This window comes from Physeter macrocephalus, chromosome 9, assembly GCF_002837175.3.
Source record: "Physeter macrocephalus isolate SW-GA chromosome 9, ASM283717v5, whole genome shotgun sequence".
Taxonomy (NCBI): domain Eukaryota; kingdom Metazoa; phylum Chordata; class Mammalia; order Artiodactyla; family Physeteridae; genus Physeter; species Physeter macrocephalus.
The window spans coordinates 60,975,024-60,993,723 of NC_041222.1; the positions used below are offsets into that span (position 1 = coordinate 60,975,024).

The following is an 18,700-nucleotide window of genomic DNA, read 5'->3' on the forward strand; positions in this document are numbered from 1 at the left end:
GTGTTTCCCACTTTGAGAAGTTCCTTTAGCATTTGTTGTAGAGCTGGTTTGGTGGTGCTGAATTCTCTTAGCTTTCACTTGTCTGTAGAACTTTTTATTTCTCCATCGAATCTCAATGAGATCCTTGCTGGATAGAGTAATCTTGGTTGTAGGTTCTTCCTTTTCATCGCTTTTAGTATATCATGCCACTCCCTCTGGATTGTAGAGTTTCTGCTGAGAAATCAGCTGTTAACCTTATGAGAGTTCCCTTGTATGTTGTCATTTTTCCCTTGCTGCTTTCAATAATTTTTCTTTGTCTTTAATTTTTGCCAGTTTGATTACTATTTGTCTCGGCGTGTTTCTCCTTGGGTTTATCCTGTATGGGACTCACTGCGCTTCTGGACTTGGGTGGCTATTTCCTTTCCCATGTTAGGGAAGTTTTCGACTATAATCTCTTCAAATATTTTCTCTGGTCTTTTCTCTCTCTCTTCTCCTTCTGGGACCCCTATAATGTGAATGTTGTTGAGTTTAATGTTGTCCCAGAGGTCTCTCCGGCTGCCTTCATTTCTTTTCATTCTTTTTTCTTTATTCTGTTCCACAGCAGTGAATTCCACCATTCTGTCTTCCAGGTCACTTATCCTTTCTTCTGCCTCGGTTATTCTGCTACTGATTCCTTCTAGTGTAGTTTTCATTTCAGTTATTGTATTGTTCATCTCTGTTTGTTTGTTCTTTAATTCGTCTAGGTCTTTGTTAAACATTTCTTGCATCTTCTCGATCTTTGCCTCTATTCTTTTTCTGAGGTCCTGGATCATGTTCACTATCATTATTCTGAATTCTTTTTCTGGAAGGTTGCCTATCTCCACTTCATTTAGTTGTTTTTCTGGGGTTGTATCTTGTTCCTTCATCTGGTTCATAGCCCTCTGCCTTTTCATCTTGTCTTTCTGTGAATGTGGTTTTTGTTCCACAGGCTGCAGGATTGTAGTTCTTCCTGCTTCTGCTGTCTGCCCTCTGATGGATGAGGCTATCTAAGAGGCTTGTGCAAGGTTCCTGATGGGAGGGACTGGCGGTGGATAGAGCTGACTGTTGCTCTGATGGGCAGAGCTCAGTAAAAGTTTAATCTGCTTGACTGCTGATGGGTGGGGCTGGGTTCCCTCCCTGTTGGTTGTTTGGACTGAGGCAACCCAACACTGGAGCCTACCTGGGCTCTTTGGTGGGTCTAATGACAGTCTCTGGGAGGGCTCATGCCAGTCAGTACTTCCCAGAACAATGCTGCCAGTGTCCTTGTCCCCACAGTGAGCCACAGCCACCCCCCCTGCCTCTGTAGGAGCCCCTTCAACACCAGCAGGTCAGTCTGGTTCAGTCTCCCCTGGGGTCACTGCTCCTTCCCCTGTGTCCCGATGCACACACTACTTTGTGTGTGCCCTCCAAGGGTGGATTCTCTGTTTCCCCCAGTCCTGTCGAGGTCCTGCAATCAAATCCCACTTGACTTCAAAGTCTGATTCTCTAGGAATTCCTCCTCGCATTGCCGGACCCCCAGGTTGGGAAGCCTGACATGGGGCTCATAACCTTCACTCCAGTGTGTGGACTTCTGTGGTATAAGTGTTTTCCAGTGTGAGTCACCCACCCAGCAGTTATGGGATTTGATTTTACTGTGATTGCCCCCATCCTACCATCTCATTGTGGCTTCTCCTTTTTCTTTGCATGTGGAGTATCTTTTTTGGTGAGTTCCAGTGTCTTCCTGTCGATGATTGTCCAGCAGCTAGTTGTGATTCTGGTGTTCTCGCAAGAGGGAGTGAGAGCCTGTCCTTCTACTCCGCCATCTTGGTTCCTCCAGCTAACATGTCTTCTTTATCCATTCCTCTGTAGATAGACATTTAGGTTGCTTCCATGTTTTGGCTACTGTAGTAGATAATGCTGCAGTGAACACTGGGGTGCATGTATCTTTTCAAATTATGGTTTTCTCCAGATACATGCCCAGGAGTGGGATTGCTGGATCATATGGTAGTTCTGTTTTTAGTTTTTTAGGAACCTCCATATTGTTCTCTGCAGTGGCTATACCAATTTACATTCCCACCAACTTGTAGGAAGGTTTCCTATTCTCCACACCCTCTCCAGCATTTACTGTTTGTAGACTTTTTGATGATGACCATCCTGACTGGTGTGAGGTGATACCTCATTGTAGTTTTGATTTGAATTTTTCTGATAATTAGTGATGTTGAGCATCTTTTCATAGGCTTTTAGGCCATTTGTATGTGTTCTTTGGAAAAATGTGTATTTATATCTTCTGCCCATTTTTTGATGGGTTTATTTTTTTGATATAGAGCTACGTGAGCTGTTTGTATATTTTAGAGATTAATCACTTGTTGGTTGCATCATTTGCAAATATTGTTATTTTCTCCCATTCCTGGTTGTCTTTTCATTTTGTTTATGGTTTCCTTTGCTCTGCAAAACCTTTTAAGTTTAATTAGGTCCAATTTTTGCTTTTACTTTTATTACTTTAGAAGGTGAATCCAAAAATACATTTCTCCTTTTTTGTCTCTTGTAACAGTCTTTATTTTAAAGTCTATTTTGCCTGATACGAGTATTGCTACTCCTGCTTTCATTTGATTTCCATTTGCATGGGATATCTTTTTCCATTCCCTCGCTTTCAGTCTGTATGTGTCCCTAGATCTGAAGTGGCTCTCTTGTAGACAACATGTATATGGATATTGTTTTTGTAACCATTCAGCCAGTCTATGTCTTTTGGTTGGAACATTTAATCCATTTACATTTAAGGTAATTATCAATATGTATGTTCATATTGCCATTATGTTAATTGTTTTGTTTTTGTTTTTGCAGGTCTTTTTTCTTCCCTTCCTCTTTGGTTCTCTTCTCTTGTGATTTGATGACTATCTTTAGTGTTTCATTTGGATTGTTTTTCTCTTTTTTTCTGTGTATCTACTGTAGATTTTTGGTCTGTGTTCACCATGAGGTTTTGATATAGCAGTCTATATTTATACAAGATTGTTTTAAGTTACTGGTCTCTTAATTTCAAATGCATTTCCAATACCCTGTGTTTGTACTTTCCTCTCTCACAGTTGCTGGTTTTGATATCATATTTGTGTGTAAATGATTTCCTACCTCTACTGTATGTTTGTCTTTACTGGTGAGCTTTCCCATTCGTAATTTTCTTGTTTCTAGTTGTGTCCTTTTGTTTTCCGCTTAGAGAAGTTCCTTCAGCATTTGTTGTAAAGCTGGTCTGGTGGTCCTGAGTTCTCTTAGCTTTTGCTTGTCTGTAATGCGTTTCATTTCCCCATCGAATCTGAATAAGAGCCTTGCAGTGTAGAATATTCTTGGTTGTAGGTTCTCCCCTTTCATCACTTTAAATATATGGTGCCACTCCTTTCTGGCCTGCAGAGTTTCTACTGAAAAACTCAGCTGATGCCCTTATGGAGATTCCCTTGTATGTTATTTGTTGCTTTTCCCTTGTTGCTTTTAATATTTTCTCTGTCTTTAATTTTTGTTAGTTTGGTTAATATGTGTCTTGGTGTGTTCCTCCTTGGGTTTATCCTGTATGGGACTCTCTGTTCTTCTGGACTTGAGTGTTTCCTTTCCCATGTTAGGGAAGTTTTTGGCTATAATCTCTTCAAATATTTTCTCAGGCCCTTTCTCTGTCTTCTCTTTTTGGGACCCCTATAACGTGAACATTGTTGCATTTAGTGTTGTGTCTGTGGTCCCTGAGACTGTCCTTATTTCTTTCATTCTTTTTTCTTTATTCTGTTCCATGGCAGTGATTTCCACCACTCTGTCTTCCAGGTCACTTATTTGTTCTGCCTCATTTATTCTGCTATTGATTCCTTCTATTGTACTTTTCATTTCAGTTATTGTATTGTTCATCTCTGTTTGTTTATTCTTTAAGTCTTCTAGCTCTTTGTTGAACATATCTTGTATCTTCTCAGTCTGTGCCTCCATTCATTTCCCAAGATCTTGGATCATCTTTACTATCATAACTCTGAATGCTTTTTCAGGTAGATTGCCTATCTCCACTTCACTTAGTTGTTCTTCTGGGTTTTTATCTGGTTCCTTCGTCCGGATATTTCTCTGCCATCTTATTTTGTCTAACTTTATGCTTTTGTGGTCTCCTTTTTGCAGGCTGCAGGGTTGTAGTTCCTCTTGCTTCTGGTTTCTGGCCCCTGGTAGGTGAGATCTGTCCAGGGGCTTATGCGGATTTCCTGGTGGGAGGGACTGGTGCCTACCCACTGGTGGGTGGAGCTGGATCTTGTCCCTCTGGTGGGCAGGGTTGCGTCAAGGGGTGTGTTTAGAGGTGGCTGTGGCTCAGGACAACTTTAGACACCCTGTCTGCTGATGGTTGGGGCTGTGTTCCCACCTTGTTGGTTGCTTGGCCTAAGGCATCCCAGCAATGGAGCCTGCAGGCTTTTGGGTGGGGCCAGATCTCAGTGCCAAAATGGCGACCTCCAGGAGAGCTCACACCAATGAATATTCACTGGGCCCTCCACCACCAGTGTCTTTGCCCCCACAGTGAGGCAACGCCGACCTCTGCCTCCCCAGGTGACCCTCCAAGACCGCCGGTAGGTTTAACCCAGGATCCTATGGAGTCACTGCTTTGTGCTGGGTCCCAGTGCACATGAAATCTTATGTGCGCCCTCCAAGAGTGGAGTCTATCTTTCCCCCTCTCCTGTGGAGCTCCTGCAATCAAGCCCCACTGGCCTTCAAAGCCAAATGCTTTAGGGCTCTTCCTCCTGATGCCATACCCTCAGCCTCGGGAGCTTGATGTGGGGCTCAGAACTCTCACTCTGTGGGAGAACCTCTGCAATGTAATTATTTTCCATTTTGTGGGTTGTCTCCCCCACCCCCGGCATGTATGGGATTTGATTATATCATGAAAGTGCCCCTCCTACCATCTCTTTGTGGCTTCAACTTTGTCTTTGGATGTAAAATATGTTTTTTGGTAGGTTCCACTCTTTTTTGTCAGTGGTTGTTCAGCAGTTAGTTGTGATTTTGGTGTTTTCGTGAGAGAGGGTGAGCTCAGTTCCTTCTACTCTGCCATCTTGTCCAGAATTGAGGGGCCACTTTTAGTTTGTATGCTTGGTGCCTCTTTCTTCAGCATGTGCTGGCTGTTATCCCCTTGATATGGGGCATACAGGTACAGCCACCTGTGCGCACTCGGATGGTGGGGGCAACGATCAGTTCCCACTCGTGAGTCTCCTGCCACCGGCAGCCCACACTCCTCTGGTACAGCTGGGGTAGCTATTGGCACCTGCTCCCGGGTCTCTTGGCAGTGGCAGCAGGGGCAGCTATTACCATCTGTTCATAGCCCATGTTTTCTTCCCAGATGGCATGGGCAGAGATTGGTACCTGCTCGTGGGTGTCAGAGTAGTGGCAGCAGCTCATGCACTCCTGGGACAGCGGGGCCAGCACTTGGCACTTACTTGTGGGTCTCATAGTGGCAGCAGTGCCCCGCACACTCCTGGGACAGCAGAGGCAGCACTTGGCACCTGCTCGCGGGTCTTGTAGCAGCAGCAGCAGTGCACACACTCCTGGGACTCTTAGCGGTGGTGGCGGCCCAGGCCCGCCTCTGGAGCCCAAGATAGCAGCAGCATCTCATGCCTGCCCCCAGAGGTCATGTAGGCTGTGTCCTGTTGCCTGAGAGTGTGCACAGATAAAGAAGCTCCTATTGTGGTCCTGCCCCTTTCCTCCTGTGCCCCCTCAACAATGGTGCCTTGCCTCTCTGGTGGGCCAAGGCTTCTTCCAAGTATGCCCTCAGTTGCCACATTCCAGCCTCTTCAGGCTGTCTCGGGGCAGCCAACCCCAGTCCTCTCCCTGAATCTGACCTCCAAAGCCCAAGCTCCAGCATCCAGCACCCCCTGCACCAGTGGACAAGCGTCTGAGACTGGGGAGCACAGGGCGGTGTTACCAACCATCTGTGCAGGTCACTTTTCTGCCTACCTCAAACCAGTTGCTGCACTGTCCTCTGAGGCTCCAAAGCTCCCCCTCCATCCAGGCTGATCTTCCCACTAGTGAGGCGACTTCCCAGGGTGCAGGAACCTTCTTTCCTTCACAGCTTCCTCCCTGGGGTGCAAGTCCCATCCCAATTCCTTTCTCTCTTTTTCTTTTTTCTTTTGTCCTACCCGGTTACATGGAAGTTTTCTTGCCCTTTCGGAAGTCTGAGGTCTTCTGCCAGTGTTCAGTAGATGTTCTGTGTGAGTCGTTCCACTTGTAGATGTATTTTTGATGTACTTGTTGGGGTCGGCGAGCTCCATGTCCTTCTCCTCTGCCATCTTGATCCCCCCCTCAAATTTTGTTGTTGTTGTTGAAGTATAGTTGATTTGCAATATTTTCAGTGTACTGCAAAGTGATTCAGTTATACATATATACATAGGTATGTATTCTTTTTCAGATTCTCTTCCATTATAAGTTATTACAAGATATTGAATATAGTTCCCTATGCTATACAGTAGATCCTTGTTATTTTTGATGGCTAAGAATCGTAGAGAACCATTTTCAAATGCCATTTGTGACTCATAATGTTAGAAGAGTTGAAAGAAGACCCTTTTGATTCATTCATTCAATGAGTCAATAAATATTAATTAAACATGGATTAATTAGCATCTGTGCTAATTTGGCGCTTTTTTCTGTTTGCCTATCTCACAAACAAAACAATAAATATATGACGGTTAAAATATGATAGATTTTTTCTCACTCACCTAAAGTCTAAAACGAATTATTGCACAAGAGGTTTTTTGTGGTTTGGGTCAAGAAGTGGCACACTTGACTTCTGCTCCCATTCCATTTGCTACAATTCATTCTCTTGCCCACCCCTAACTGCAGAGAGGCTGGCAAATGACCTGACTGTGAGCCTAGGAAGAAGAAGAAAAGTATTTGGTTGGTAGCAGATCCATCTCTGCCATCACTTCTAAAATGGAAGGCATTGTGCTGTTGAAAACAAAGTTGCTGTTAGCAGAGGCCTAGACTTTGGCCCTGAGAAAAAGTTACTTACAATGCTCTCTGTTCTTGGCTGCACTCAAAAAACAAGGCTTCATCTCTTCTGGCTCCTCTCTCCATCTCCTTTATACTGGGCCAAATATATTTTTCAAGCACATATGTTCAGATTTTTTCCCATTGGGTTTTGATTTTACCCAGAGTCACACATGAGTGAAAGAGGTGTGAGCCAGAGCCCAGACTGTGCACAGGAATGTATTTCCAAGATTTGCTCCTAGGGCTGCTCATCTGTCCCTGCCTGTCTCTCCAGCTTCTGGTCCTTCCAGGTCAGGACAGTGCCTGTTTGGTCGAAGGCCTCTGCTCTAAAGGCAACACAAGATGGCACTCCTCCACATCGGTGCATATTGACATGCAAGTGTTAGTGGACCTTAGGTTCACCCTTGTACCAGGGCTTCCCTTCCTTTTACCACTGAGGCTCTGGATCCCCTGTTCCATATCACTTGAACAGGAGCCATAATCCAAAAGCTCAAGGGTATGATGAGGTCTAAAGGAGATGAACAATAAATCATTCTCTTAACGCTTTCTTTTCTGTGTCTGACTCTGTTGAAGAGACTTGATTCCTTATATTGGGCCTGATAAATTGAAAAGCTTGCCTTTGTTTCTATTTCCTTGTTCTTCTTATATATATGCAGATATAAAACTAAGCATAATCTCCTTTGATGTATAGCTCTCATGCGACTATAACACCAATTTACAGATTCAATGAAAGAGTAATCTGTAAACCCTATCAATTTACAGAAATCAACATGAATGTAATCTGCTAGCTGATGCTGACCCACAGAGATGACATGGTGGACATGGGCCTGATGTCTGAGGCTCTGCCTACACTGCAGAGGCTCTGTGATCATGGCTCAGCCTCTCTTTTTTTTGTTTTGCCTATTGTGAAAAACTTTTTGGTCAGGCATGCCGTGACCTTTTTTAGCATTCTCTTAGCACAAATACATAATTTATCACTTCACTCCCTCTCTGCATCTCTATTTTATTTTCTTCTTAGTTGATTTCCATAATTAGAATAATACTCGCTAACAGGATTATAATCAAGCATAAACATAGGCGTGGCATCACACAGCAGTACTCACCTCACTAGGTGACTATCTAGGTGATCTAAAGTGGACTTAAATTATTTTTGTTTTGTTTTTTAGTTGACCATTAAAATAAGAATTCCAACCTGAAATTTTCTTTTTTTTTTTTTTTTTAAATTTTTATTGAAGTATAGTTGATTTACAATGTTGTGTTAGTTTCAGGTGTACAGCAAAGTGAATCAGTTATACATATACATATATCCATTCTTTTTCAGATTCTTTTCCCCTTTAGGTTATTACAGAATATTGAGTAGATTTCCCTGTGCTATACAGTAGCTCCTTATTAGTTATCTCTTTTATATATAGTAGTTTGTTAATCCCAATCTCCAATTTATTATTTCCCCCCCATGTTTCCCCTTTGGTATCCTTAAGTTTGATTTCCAGATCTGTGAGTCTGTTTCTGTTTTGTAAATAAGTTCATTTGTATCATTTTTTTAGATTCCATATATAAGTGATATAAGATGATATTTGTCTTTCTCTGTCTGACTTACTTCACCTAATAAAATAACCTTTAAGTCCATACATGTTGCTGCAAATGGCATTGTCATTCTTTTTTATGGCTGAGTGATATTCCATTTTATATATGTACACATCTTCTTTATCCATTCCTCTGTCGATAGACATTTAGGTTGCTTCCATGTCTTGGCTAGTGTTAATAGTGCTGCAGTGAACGTTGGAGTACATGTGTCCAACCCGAAATTTTCTACTATTGAACTAATGGGCTCTCAAAAAAACCTCAGCTCTCACCAGGACGCAAGAAAAACTAACACAGTGTATTTCACTGATGATCAAACCTGGCTGAATGTCAGAATCACCTCAGAACTTGTTCAAAATAGAGATTAGAGCTTCCATCCCACCACTGAGATTCAGGTTTAGTAGGTCTAAGAGTGCAACTCAATAACATGTACAAGCTTTTTCTAATAGATGTAAGAGGGTCAGTTGATTAAGGACACTGTTTTCATTATAAACTTCTATTAATTGTAGATACTTGGGTAACTCTGTGCTTTGTCTTAACAGTGGATTATGAAGGTAATGAGAACGTATAAGTAGCCTGTGCTAACAACAGCGCCTCTAGTGACAGGACGAAAGGTCGTTACTTTTCAGCAAAAGCTCAATATAATTAATTAAGGGCTGGATTTAATTCAGTGACATTTGAATTTTATAGCTATACACTTGCAGCTATAAAACCACCTTTATTATTAAAATTCCTATAGGAAAAATAACTTGGTAATTGTGAGTCTGAAACTGGTCCCTAACTTGCTTTTCCCCATTGGCACAGTTGTTTTTATTACACACAGTGAGGCAACTATTATATATAGCAGGACAGATTATGTTTTTAACAAGTGCCCTGGGGGTTCTGAGGCAGCTAGTCCACAGACAAGGATTTGGGATCTCCAGTTACAAGCACTGGACTTGAGGACGAAGTTCTGGGGTCTACTTCAGTCCTACTACTTGCTTGCTCTCTGGCCTTGGACAAACCATTGGGCCTTTCTGAGCCTAAGTTCCTCATCTATATAAAAGATGGAAATTCTTTACCTGACTCTCAGGGTTGTTATGACAACAAAAACAAATTCAGATAATGTGCATAGTACACCATATGCACACATATATTCATTTACGAGATATTTATTGAGGACCTAGTATGTGCTAGGACTGAGTGGTAGGAACAAAGAGGAGAACAAGAGGGATGTGACCCCTGATTTTATGGAAGTTACAAGGTGAGGGGTGGGAGGCAGAAAACACACAAATAAGGTAAATTTTGATAATTCTAGTGCTTAGGGAGAAAATAAAATTGGCATTGAGCTATGTAATGACTGGTAAGGGAGGGAGGGCATGTATGCTTTAGAAAGGCCCCTGTAAGAGGTGATATTTGTGTGAAGACGTAAATGACCAGGAGAAGATAACTGTGCAGAAGTCTTTGGGTGGAGGATATCAGAGAAAGGGAACAGCTGGGACAAACGTGCTGATGCTCTGGAAGAAGGGATCGAAGGGCAGTGTGGCTGCAACAACAGTGATCAACTGGAAGTGTGGCCTCAGGGAGGTAGAGGAAGGGTAAACAGCTGGGCCTGAACACGTAGGGGATGGTTGGGCATGAAAAGGAGCTTGAAATTTCGCTCTAACTGCACTGAAAAAGCACTAGATAATTTAAGCAGAGGACTTGTGTGATCTGACTCATGTGGTGGGAGCAAGGAGACCAGTTAGGCTGTGGAATAGTCTACCCAGAGAACATGGCGGCATCAGATTATAGCAACGGAGGGACTGGTTAGATTTAGGGTATAGTTGACGTGTGAGCCGAGAGCTTCTTAGGGTCAGGAGGTAAGGTAAATACACCCGTATTAATTGTGTCATTCCCGCTGCACTCTTGTTATCACCCTGCGTTAGTCTCAGAAAGCATTATAGTACAAAATCACTCACCTTCACATCAGGTCATACATAATCTCAAACACATTGAATATAGGTGAGATAAGAAAAAGGATCCCAGTCAAAACAGATAGACAGCCTATGCATATATTCAAAGGTGAACTCCTCAGAACCTTCCTCAAGTTTCTGTCCTTAAACATATTGATAGTTCTAATGAGCTAATAACTCATGCCTAGAAGGCAATTAAAGGGGAGAGAAAAAGAAAGAAGGACAGCTTCTAATGTGAAGCTGTGTGACAGTGCAAGCAGGAAGAAAGGATAAATAGATGATGAAGGAAACAAAAAGTATGAAAAGCAGGTGTGAGACTCCAAAGGGTATTGGTGAATTATGGTTTTCTTCACAGTTAACGAAGGCACAGAAGAGTGAATGCCATTGTAGATTGTCCTACCTATAAAATGGTTGAAACAAAATTAAATCCATTTGGCTTACAAAAAATTAAGCTTTGGGTGTATGAAAATGATCTCATGTGGACCCTTATTTCCCCAAGGTGCTCAATAAATGAATTTTTTCATTGTATTTTGTGGTCTTGTACATGAAGTGCTGTATTTTTATCCCCAGCTGATAATGGCCTATTAAAGAGTAATGTACACAGAACTTCCACTTCTGGGAAGATGCCATAGATGTATTTTTTCCCTATTCCTCCTGGTAAATACAACTAAAATCCAGACATTGTATATAAAACAAACATAAGAAGACTGAAAAGAAGAGAGGAGAAAACAGACTGGCTAGGGACCTTGGGTACTGAGGAATGACACAATTGTGACTTCATTGGGTTTTCTGGGCTGTTTGTTTGTTTGCCTCATAAAGCCCAAACTTGGAGCTGAAGAAGGCGGCTGCCAGGAAATGCAACAGAAACAGAAAAAAAATGTCCCAGCTTAAGCCTGCTTCCTCTACCCCAAGGAACAGGAAAGGGGCAACCTAGCAGGAAAACTAGAAAATGCTGCTCGACTCCAAACACCACCCACACCAGCAAAGCCTGAATGGGAAGACTGGACTCCTTGTAAGACTGAAACATGGCTCCCCAACACCCCCATGGACGTGGCATCAGAGAAGATGGATTTTATCCCCACAGGGTCACAATGTGGAGACCACATGGGGATCCTAGACTTCTACCCTCATCCTGCAGTGTCCCTCTTCCTCTTCCTGCTGGGGTGGTGGTAGAGAAAGCCTCCTGGAGAGTTAGGACTTTCACTCATCACCAGCAGTAACAAGGCTTCTCCCACGGCAGGGTCAGTGGAGAGCAGGGGGGCAACAGAAGCTCCACTCAGGCCCAGCAGTTAAGAGGAACCCCCCACGTGGGTCACAAAGGAAGCCAAGTGGAGAACCTGGACTTCTACTTGCACTGGGTAGTAACCAGGTGGCATCTCCCTGCTCCCCAACCTGAGTGGTTTCAGAGAACAGCAGCTAAAACAGATTTAAATAAGGTCCAGAGTTGTATATCATGATATAAAAATGTCCAGGTTTCAACCGAAAAATCACTCATCATACTAAAAACCTACTTTTAACACTTTCATTCAATGTAGTGATGGAAGTTCTATACAGTGAAATAATCCAAGGAAAGGAAATAAAATGCATATAGATCAAAAGGAAGGAATAAAACTGTTTGCAGAAGAAATGATCGCCTACTTAGAAAATACCAAGGAATCTACAAAAAAAAGTTCTAGAACTAATATATAAGTTTAGCAAGGTCACACGCTATACAAAACAACTGTTTCTGTATACTAGCAATGAACACATGAACACTGAAATTGAAAATACAATATCATTTACCATCCCTTAAAAAATAATAATAATTGGGTATAAATCTAACAAATTATGTCCAGCACTTGTACACTGGAAACTACAAAACTCTGATGAAAGAAAGTAAAGGAGATCTAAATAAATAGACATACAGTGTTCATGGATTGGAAGACTCAACACAGTAAAGATGTCAATTCTCTCTAAACTGATATACATGTTTGTATATTTCCTATCTGAATCCCAGCAAAATTTTATAGTTGTAGACAAGACTATTCTAACATTTATGTAGAAAGGCAAAGAAACTAGCATAGCAAAGAATAATAAAGTGGGAAGAATCAGACTCAAGAATCAATTTCAAGATTACTTATATAACTACAATAATTAAGACTGTGTGGTATTGGTAGAGAGATAGACACATAAATCAGTGGAATAGAAACAAGAACACAGAAGTAGAGCTACAAAAATATACTCAGCTGATGTTGACAAACACAAAAGCAATTCCATGGAAGAAAGATAGCTTGTTCAATTAATGGTGGTGGAGCAATTGGACATCCATAGGCAAAAAACAAATAAACTTTGACCTAAGTCTCATGCCTTATATGAAAATTAACTCAAAATATATCACAGAGTTAAATGTAAAATGTAAAACTAGGAAACTTTTAGGGGAAAAAAAAGGAAAAAAATTTTAGGATCTTGGTCTAGGTAAATAGATCTTACACTTAACATTAAAAGCATGATCCATGAAAGGAAAACTTGATAAATTGGACTTCATCAAAGTTAAAAACTTTTGCTCTGTGGAAGATCCTGTTAAGAAGATAGAGGAGGGCTTCCGTGGTGGCGCACAGGCTTCCCTGGTGGCACAGTGGATAAGAATCTGCCTGCCAATGCAGGAGACACAGGTTCGATCCCTGGTCCAGGAAGATCCCACATGCCGCAGAGCAACTAAGCCTGTGTGCCACAACTACTGAGCCTGCACTCTAGAGCCCGCGAGCCACAACTACTGAAGCCCACGCGCCTAGAGCCCATACTCTGCCACAAGAGAAGCCACCGCAATGAGAAGCCCATGCACCGCAACGAAGAGTAGACCCCGCTCACTGCAGCTAGAGAAAGCCTGCACACAGCAACGAAGACCCAATGCAGCCAAAAATAATAAATTTAAAAAAAAAATTTTTTTAAGAAGATGGAAATAAATCTATAGACTGGGAGAAATTTATTACAAACCACATATCTGACAAATGAATTACATCTAGAATGTAAAGAGCTCTCAGAACTCAATAGTAAAAAATAATCCAATTATAAAATGCTAAAGGACATGAAGAGACATTTCATCAAAGATATAAAGATGAAAAATAAGCACATGAAAAGATGTTCAATATCATTAGCCATTGGGGAAATGCAAATTTTAAAAAACCACAATGAGATATCACTACACACCTATCAGAAAGGCTAAAATTAAAACTAATGATAACGTCAAATGCTAACAAGGATACAGAGAAACTAAATTACTCATACATTACTGGTGGGAATGTGAAATGATACAGCCACTCTGGAAAACATTTCAGCAGTTCCTTAAAAATCTACTGTATGACCTAGCAATTACACTCCTGGGCATTTATCCCAGAGAAAATGAAGACAAATGTTCACACAAAAACTTGTACAGGAATGTATATAGATGCTTTATTTGAATAGCCAAAATGTGGAAACAACCCAGATGTCCTTTAACATGTGAATGGCTGAACATACTTGGTACATCCATACCATGGAATACTACTCAGCAACAAAAGGGAGCAAACTATTGATACATGCCACCACGGTACCATGTGAGACCTGGAAGAATCTCCAGAGAATTATTCTGAGTGAAAATAAGCCCATCAAAAAAAGTTACATACCGTATGATTCCATTTATATAACATTCTTGAAATGCCAAAATTATAAGAAATGGAGAACAGATTAATGGTTGCCAAAGGATTAAGGCAGGGCTGGGGACAGCATAAGGGATCCTTGCAGTGAGGATTTTTTAAAAAAATTTTTTTAAGAAGATGGAAATAAATCTATAGACTGGGAGAAATTTATTACAAACCACATATCTGACAAATGAATTACATCTAGAATGTAAAGAGCTCTCAGAACTCAATAGTAAAAAATAATCCAATTATAAAATGCTAAAGGACATGAAGAGACATTTCATCAAAGATATAAAGATGAAAAATAAGCACATGAAAAGATGTTCAATATCATTAGCCATTGGGGAAATGCAAATTTTAAAAAACCACAATGAGATATCACTACACACCTATCAGAAAGGCTAAAATTAAAACTAATGATAACGTCAAATGCTAACAAGGATACAGAGAAACTAAATTACTCATACATTACTGGTGGGAATGTGAAATGATACAGCCACTCTGGAAAACATTTCAGCAGTTCCTTAAAAATCTACTGTATGACCTAGCAATTACACTCCTGGGCATTTATCCCAGAGAAAATGAAGACAAATGTTCACACAAAAACTTGTACAGGAATGTATATAGATGCTTTATTTGAATAGCCAAAATGTGGAAACAACCCAGATGTCCTTTAACATGTGAATGGCTGAACATACTTGGTACATCCATACCATGGAATACTACTCAGCAACAAAAGGGAGCAAACTATTGATACATGCCACCACGGTACCATGTGAGACCTGGAAGAATCTCCAGAGAATTATTCTGAGTGAAAATAAGCCCATCAAAAAAAGTTACATACCGTATGATTCCATTTATATAACATTCTTGAAATGCCAAAATTATAAGAAATGGAGAACAGATTAATGGTTGCCAAAGGATTAAGGCAGGGCTGGGGACAGCATAAGGGATCCTTGCAGTGAGGGAAATGTTGTTCTGTAGCTTAACTTCATCAATGTCAGTGTTCTAGTCATGACATTGTACTCTAGTTTTGTAAAATATTACCGTTGGGGGAAACTGGGTAGAGAGTACGCAGGATTGCTCTGTGTTATTTCTTATAACTGCATGTGAATCTAAAACTATCTCAAAATAAAAATTTAATTAAGCCCATAAAAACAGAATGTATTGGATCATTTGTTAGTTTAATGATAAGATGCACAAATCATCCCAACTTGTTGGATACCATGCTGTCTCCTCAGATTCTTTTTGTGACAGTTCTATAGTAGCTAGACAGGTGGGTGTGTGGACGGATGGTTTTTATAGTATACAGTTAGAGTTTTTTCAAAGGAAAACATGGTCGGTGGAAAAAGCCTGGGTATGTCCCTTGTTCATTGTTGGTCATCTCGTGTTTCAAGGGAATACCCAAAGCCACCATCTAATAAAATGTCACGCTCCTTCTCACCCTCAGGAAAGCCACTAGTGAAAACGTCCCGAGGGACTGTGTTCAACACGGAGGAGCCCGAGATCACAGTTGATGTAGGAGGCACCGTCAAAACAGTTGGAGGCGTGAATGTGACTATTAACTGCCAAGTTGCAGGTGAGAAATGCATTCATATGTTAATTCATTTGTTCAAATATTAATGGAGCCCTGTGCTAGGTTGGGGGCTGAAAAGATAAGTACAAATTCTGCTCTCAGGGATTTGGGGCTAGTAGGAAAACTCAAGCATGAACCTCAGTCACTCTGAAAGTGGAAAGTGCTGCCGGAAGTTGAGAGGAGGAAAACTGGGACAGATGAAGGGAGAAGAGGTGGTTTTTATCTCCATCTTGCATACTGGTAGAATGTGAGCATGCAAGATGGGGGCAGAGGGTGTTCCAGGGTGACAACAGAGTGAGAAAATTCATGGAAGTAGGGAAGCTGCAGGACTTCAGGGGAACAGCGTGTGCTTTGGTCTAGCCAGAGCCCAGAGTGCATAGATAGGGTGGTGGGGCTTAAACTTTAGTAATGTGGGTTGCACCTGTGCGGTGGGAGACTTTGAACGCTTGGATGAGGAGTTCAGACAAAGGCAGATTGAAAGTGACATTAAGGGGCCATGCAGTGCATAAAATGGATTGAAGGAAAGAAATACAGGGACAGAGAGTCCAGTTAAGAAGCCATCATAGTAGGGCTTCCCTGGTGGCTCAGTGGTTAAGAATCCCCCTGCCAATGCAGGGGACACGGGTTTGAGCCCCGGTCCAGGAAGATCCCACATGCCACAGAGCAACTAAGTCCGTGCGCCACAGCTACTGAGCCCGTGTACCACAACTACTGAAGCTCATGCGCCTAGAGCCCGTGCTCTGCAACAAGAGAAGCCACTGCAATGAGAAGGCCGTGCACCGCAACAAAGAGTAGCCCCCGCTTGCCGCAACTAGAGAAAACCCGTGCACAGCAACAAAGACCCAACACAGTCAAAATAAATAAATAAATAAATTTATATCAAAAAAAAAAAAGAAGCCATCATAGTAGTTTAAAGCAGAGGTGCTGGGGCCTGAACTCAGGGCAGTGGTGGTGGAAAGCTCGGGAGTGGATGGCAGGGGTAAGACCAATAGGAACCTGGAGCTTACTATAAATAAATAAATAAATTTATATCAAAAAAAAAAAAAAGAAGCCATCATAGTAGTTTAAAGCAGAGGTGCTGGGGCCTGCACTCAGGGCAGTGGTGGTGGAAAGCTCGGGAGTGGATGGCAGGGGTAAGACCAATAGGAACCTGGAGCTTACTCACATCAGAAGTGGGTAGGAGTCATTAGTGAAAACAGTCAATGCTGTTAGGAGTGTGATACAGGCATTGCCCTTGGGTAGGCCTTGCAAACTCAGAGACCTAAAGGGACCAGAAAGTCACAGGGAAGTGGAGGAGTAGTGGACCAGAGGAGGTTGTAGTATGCTCTTCATAAAGGCATCTACCGTCAATTAAAAAATAAAAAACACCCACATAGACTGGAACAAAGCTCAGCTACCAATTCTCCCTTCCTGTGAACTGCTAGCCTGTCTACCCTAAGGGTTTTCACACCCACAGTGCAAAGAAAAAATGGATGGCTCTTGTGCCCAGCCACAGTCCCCTGATTGCTGTCCTCATCAGATATACCTTCCTGCGGCACCCAAACCACCGTTCCCCAGTCATACCCTGTCTGCAAAAAGGATAGGCATTGGCACCCCCTGCTCTGGGGGTTTCTTCATCTTAGATCTCAGCCCCAACATTGGAAGATTTACCTCCACTTGTGATTTATAAGGCCAGAGAGAACCGATTTTAAAAGAAGTAGGAGGAGAATCTTCATCTAGAGCATGTTGTTTCCAAAGAACAGCCAGGTCTGGTTTTTCTCTGAAATGTTCTGGTAGCTCCAGGAACCCAAAACTATAAATCTCTCTCTGTCATCATGCATTAGCTTCTTCTTGGTAAAGCTTCCCTTGGCCTGTGCACCCAACCTCATCAGTGAAAGCTTCTGGAACTAAATCCCTTCAGGCCCTATACTACGAGATTGGGAGTAGGACAAAACCTCTGACAGGGCTTCCCATGAATGAGTTGCCTCTCTATACACAGACTGGTGGTAGAGGCAGGGTCCTTTGTGCAGGACCATCACTCCTCACGTGATCACTAGGAACATGGGCCTTGGAGACGGAACACCAACTGGAGATACGATGGACCATGTTGGGTCTCCTCTTGAGCGCTGGGATTGGTAGGACTAAAAGAATGGGAAGCAAAGGGCAGCAAAGCAAGGAATTGGCATTTGAGGGAGACTGAGAGAACCAGAATCCAGGTGGAGAAGTATTTATCATGGGGAACCCAAGACAGTCAAACCAGCTTTGGTCAACTCTTCCATGCCACTTAAGGCCATGTCTCCCGACTTCATCCAGAGGCTCACTCTTGGTAACCTGATGGTGAAACCCTAGGTTGTTAGGTCCAGTTTTTGCCTGACCATGTACATTACGTTCTTTGCTTTTATGTTTATTCATAGGGCCATTTTTATTAATCATAGTTAACGAAAATAAATGTGTGTCTCTGCCATTATGCCTTTTGTTAAGTAAGATTTTTATTCAATGTAGATGGGAAAGAGCCTGCTTTTGATTAAACTGTTGGTCTGTGAATTTACTGGACAAAGAAATCATTCTTGAGCTGAGTCTCCAGTCAAAATACTGACAGCTATAATGCTAAATGGCAGAAAAAACTAGTTTTACTTTGATGCTACAGTAGCTTTTATGGCTCTCTTGTGACATAATTTTAATGGCTATATAATAGTGTATTTTAAGAATATTACATAATTTACCTAGAATAACTCATGTCCTTACATGTTTGAGTTGTTAGCAGTTTTTCATTAAATAACTTTTTGCATACATATGCTTTCAACATGTAAAATTCAGCCTCACAAATTCTTCCCAACTCTTAAGCATAAAAAGCATTAAGCATGGGCTTCCCTGGTGGCGCAGTGGTTGAGAGTCCGCCTGCCGATGCAGGGGACACGGGTTCGTGCCCTGGTCCGGGAAGATCCCACATGCCGCGGAGCGGCTGGGCCCGTGAGCCATGGCCACGGAGCCTGTGCGTCCAGAGCCTGTGCTCCGCAACA

The 18,700-nt window shown here is 42.0% G+C and overlaps 1 protein-coding gene across 1 annotated transcript in view; it reads left to right on the forward strand.

Moving 5' to 3' along the window:
• ADAMTSL1 (ADAMTS like 1) overlaps positions 1–18,700 on the forward strand; it is a 475,524-nt gene that overhangs the window by 355,894 nt on the left and 100,930 nt on the right. Inside the window, exon 21 of the mRNA XM_024126824.3 lies at positions 15,576–15,704. Within this exon, the coding sequence (XP_023982592.1) occupies positions 15,576–15,704 (129 nt within the window). The remainder of the gene's footprint in view (positions 1–15,575; positions 15,705–18,700) is intronic.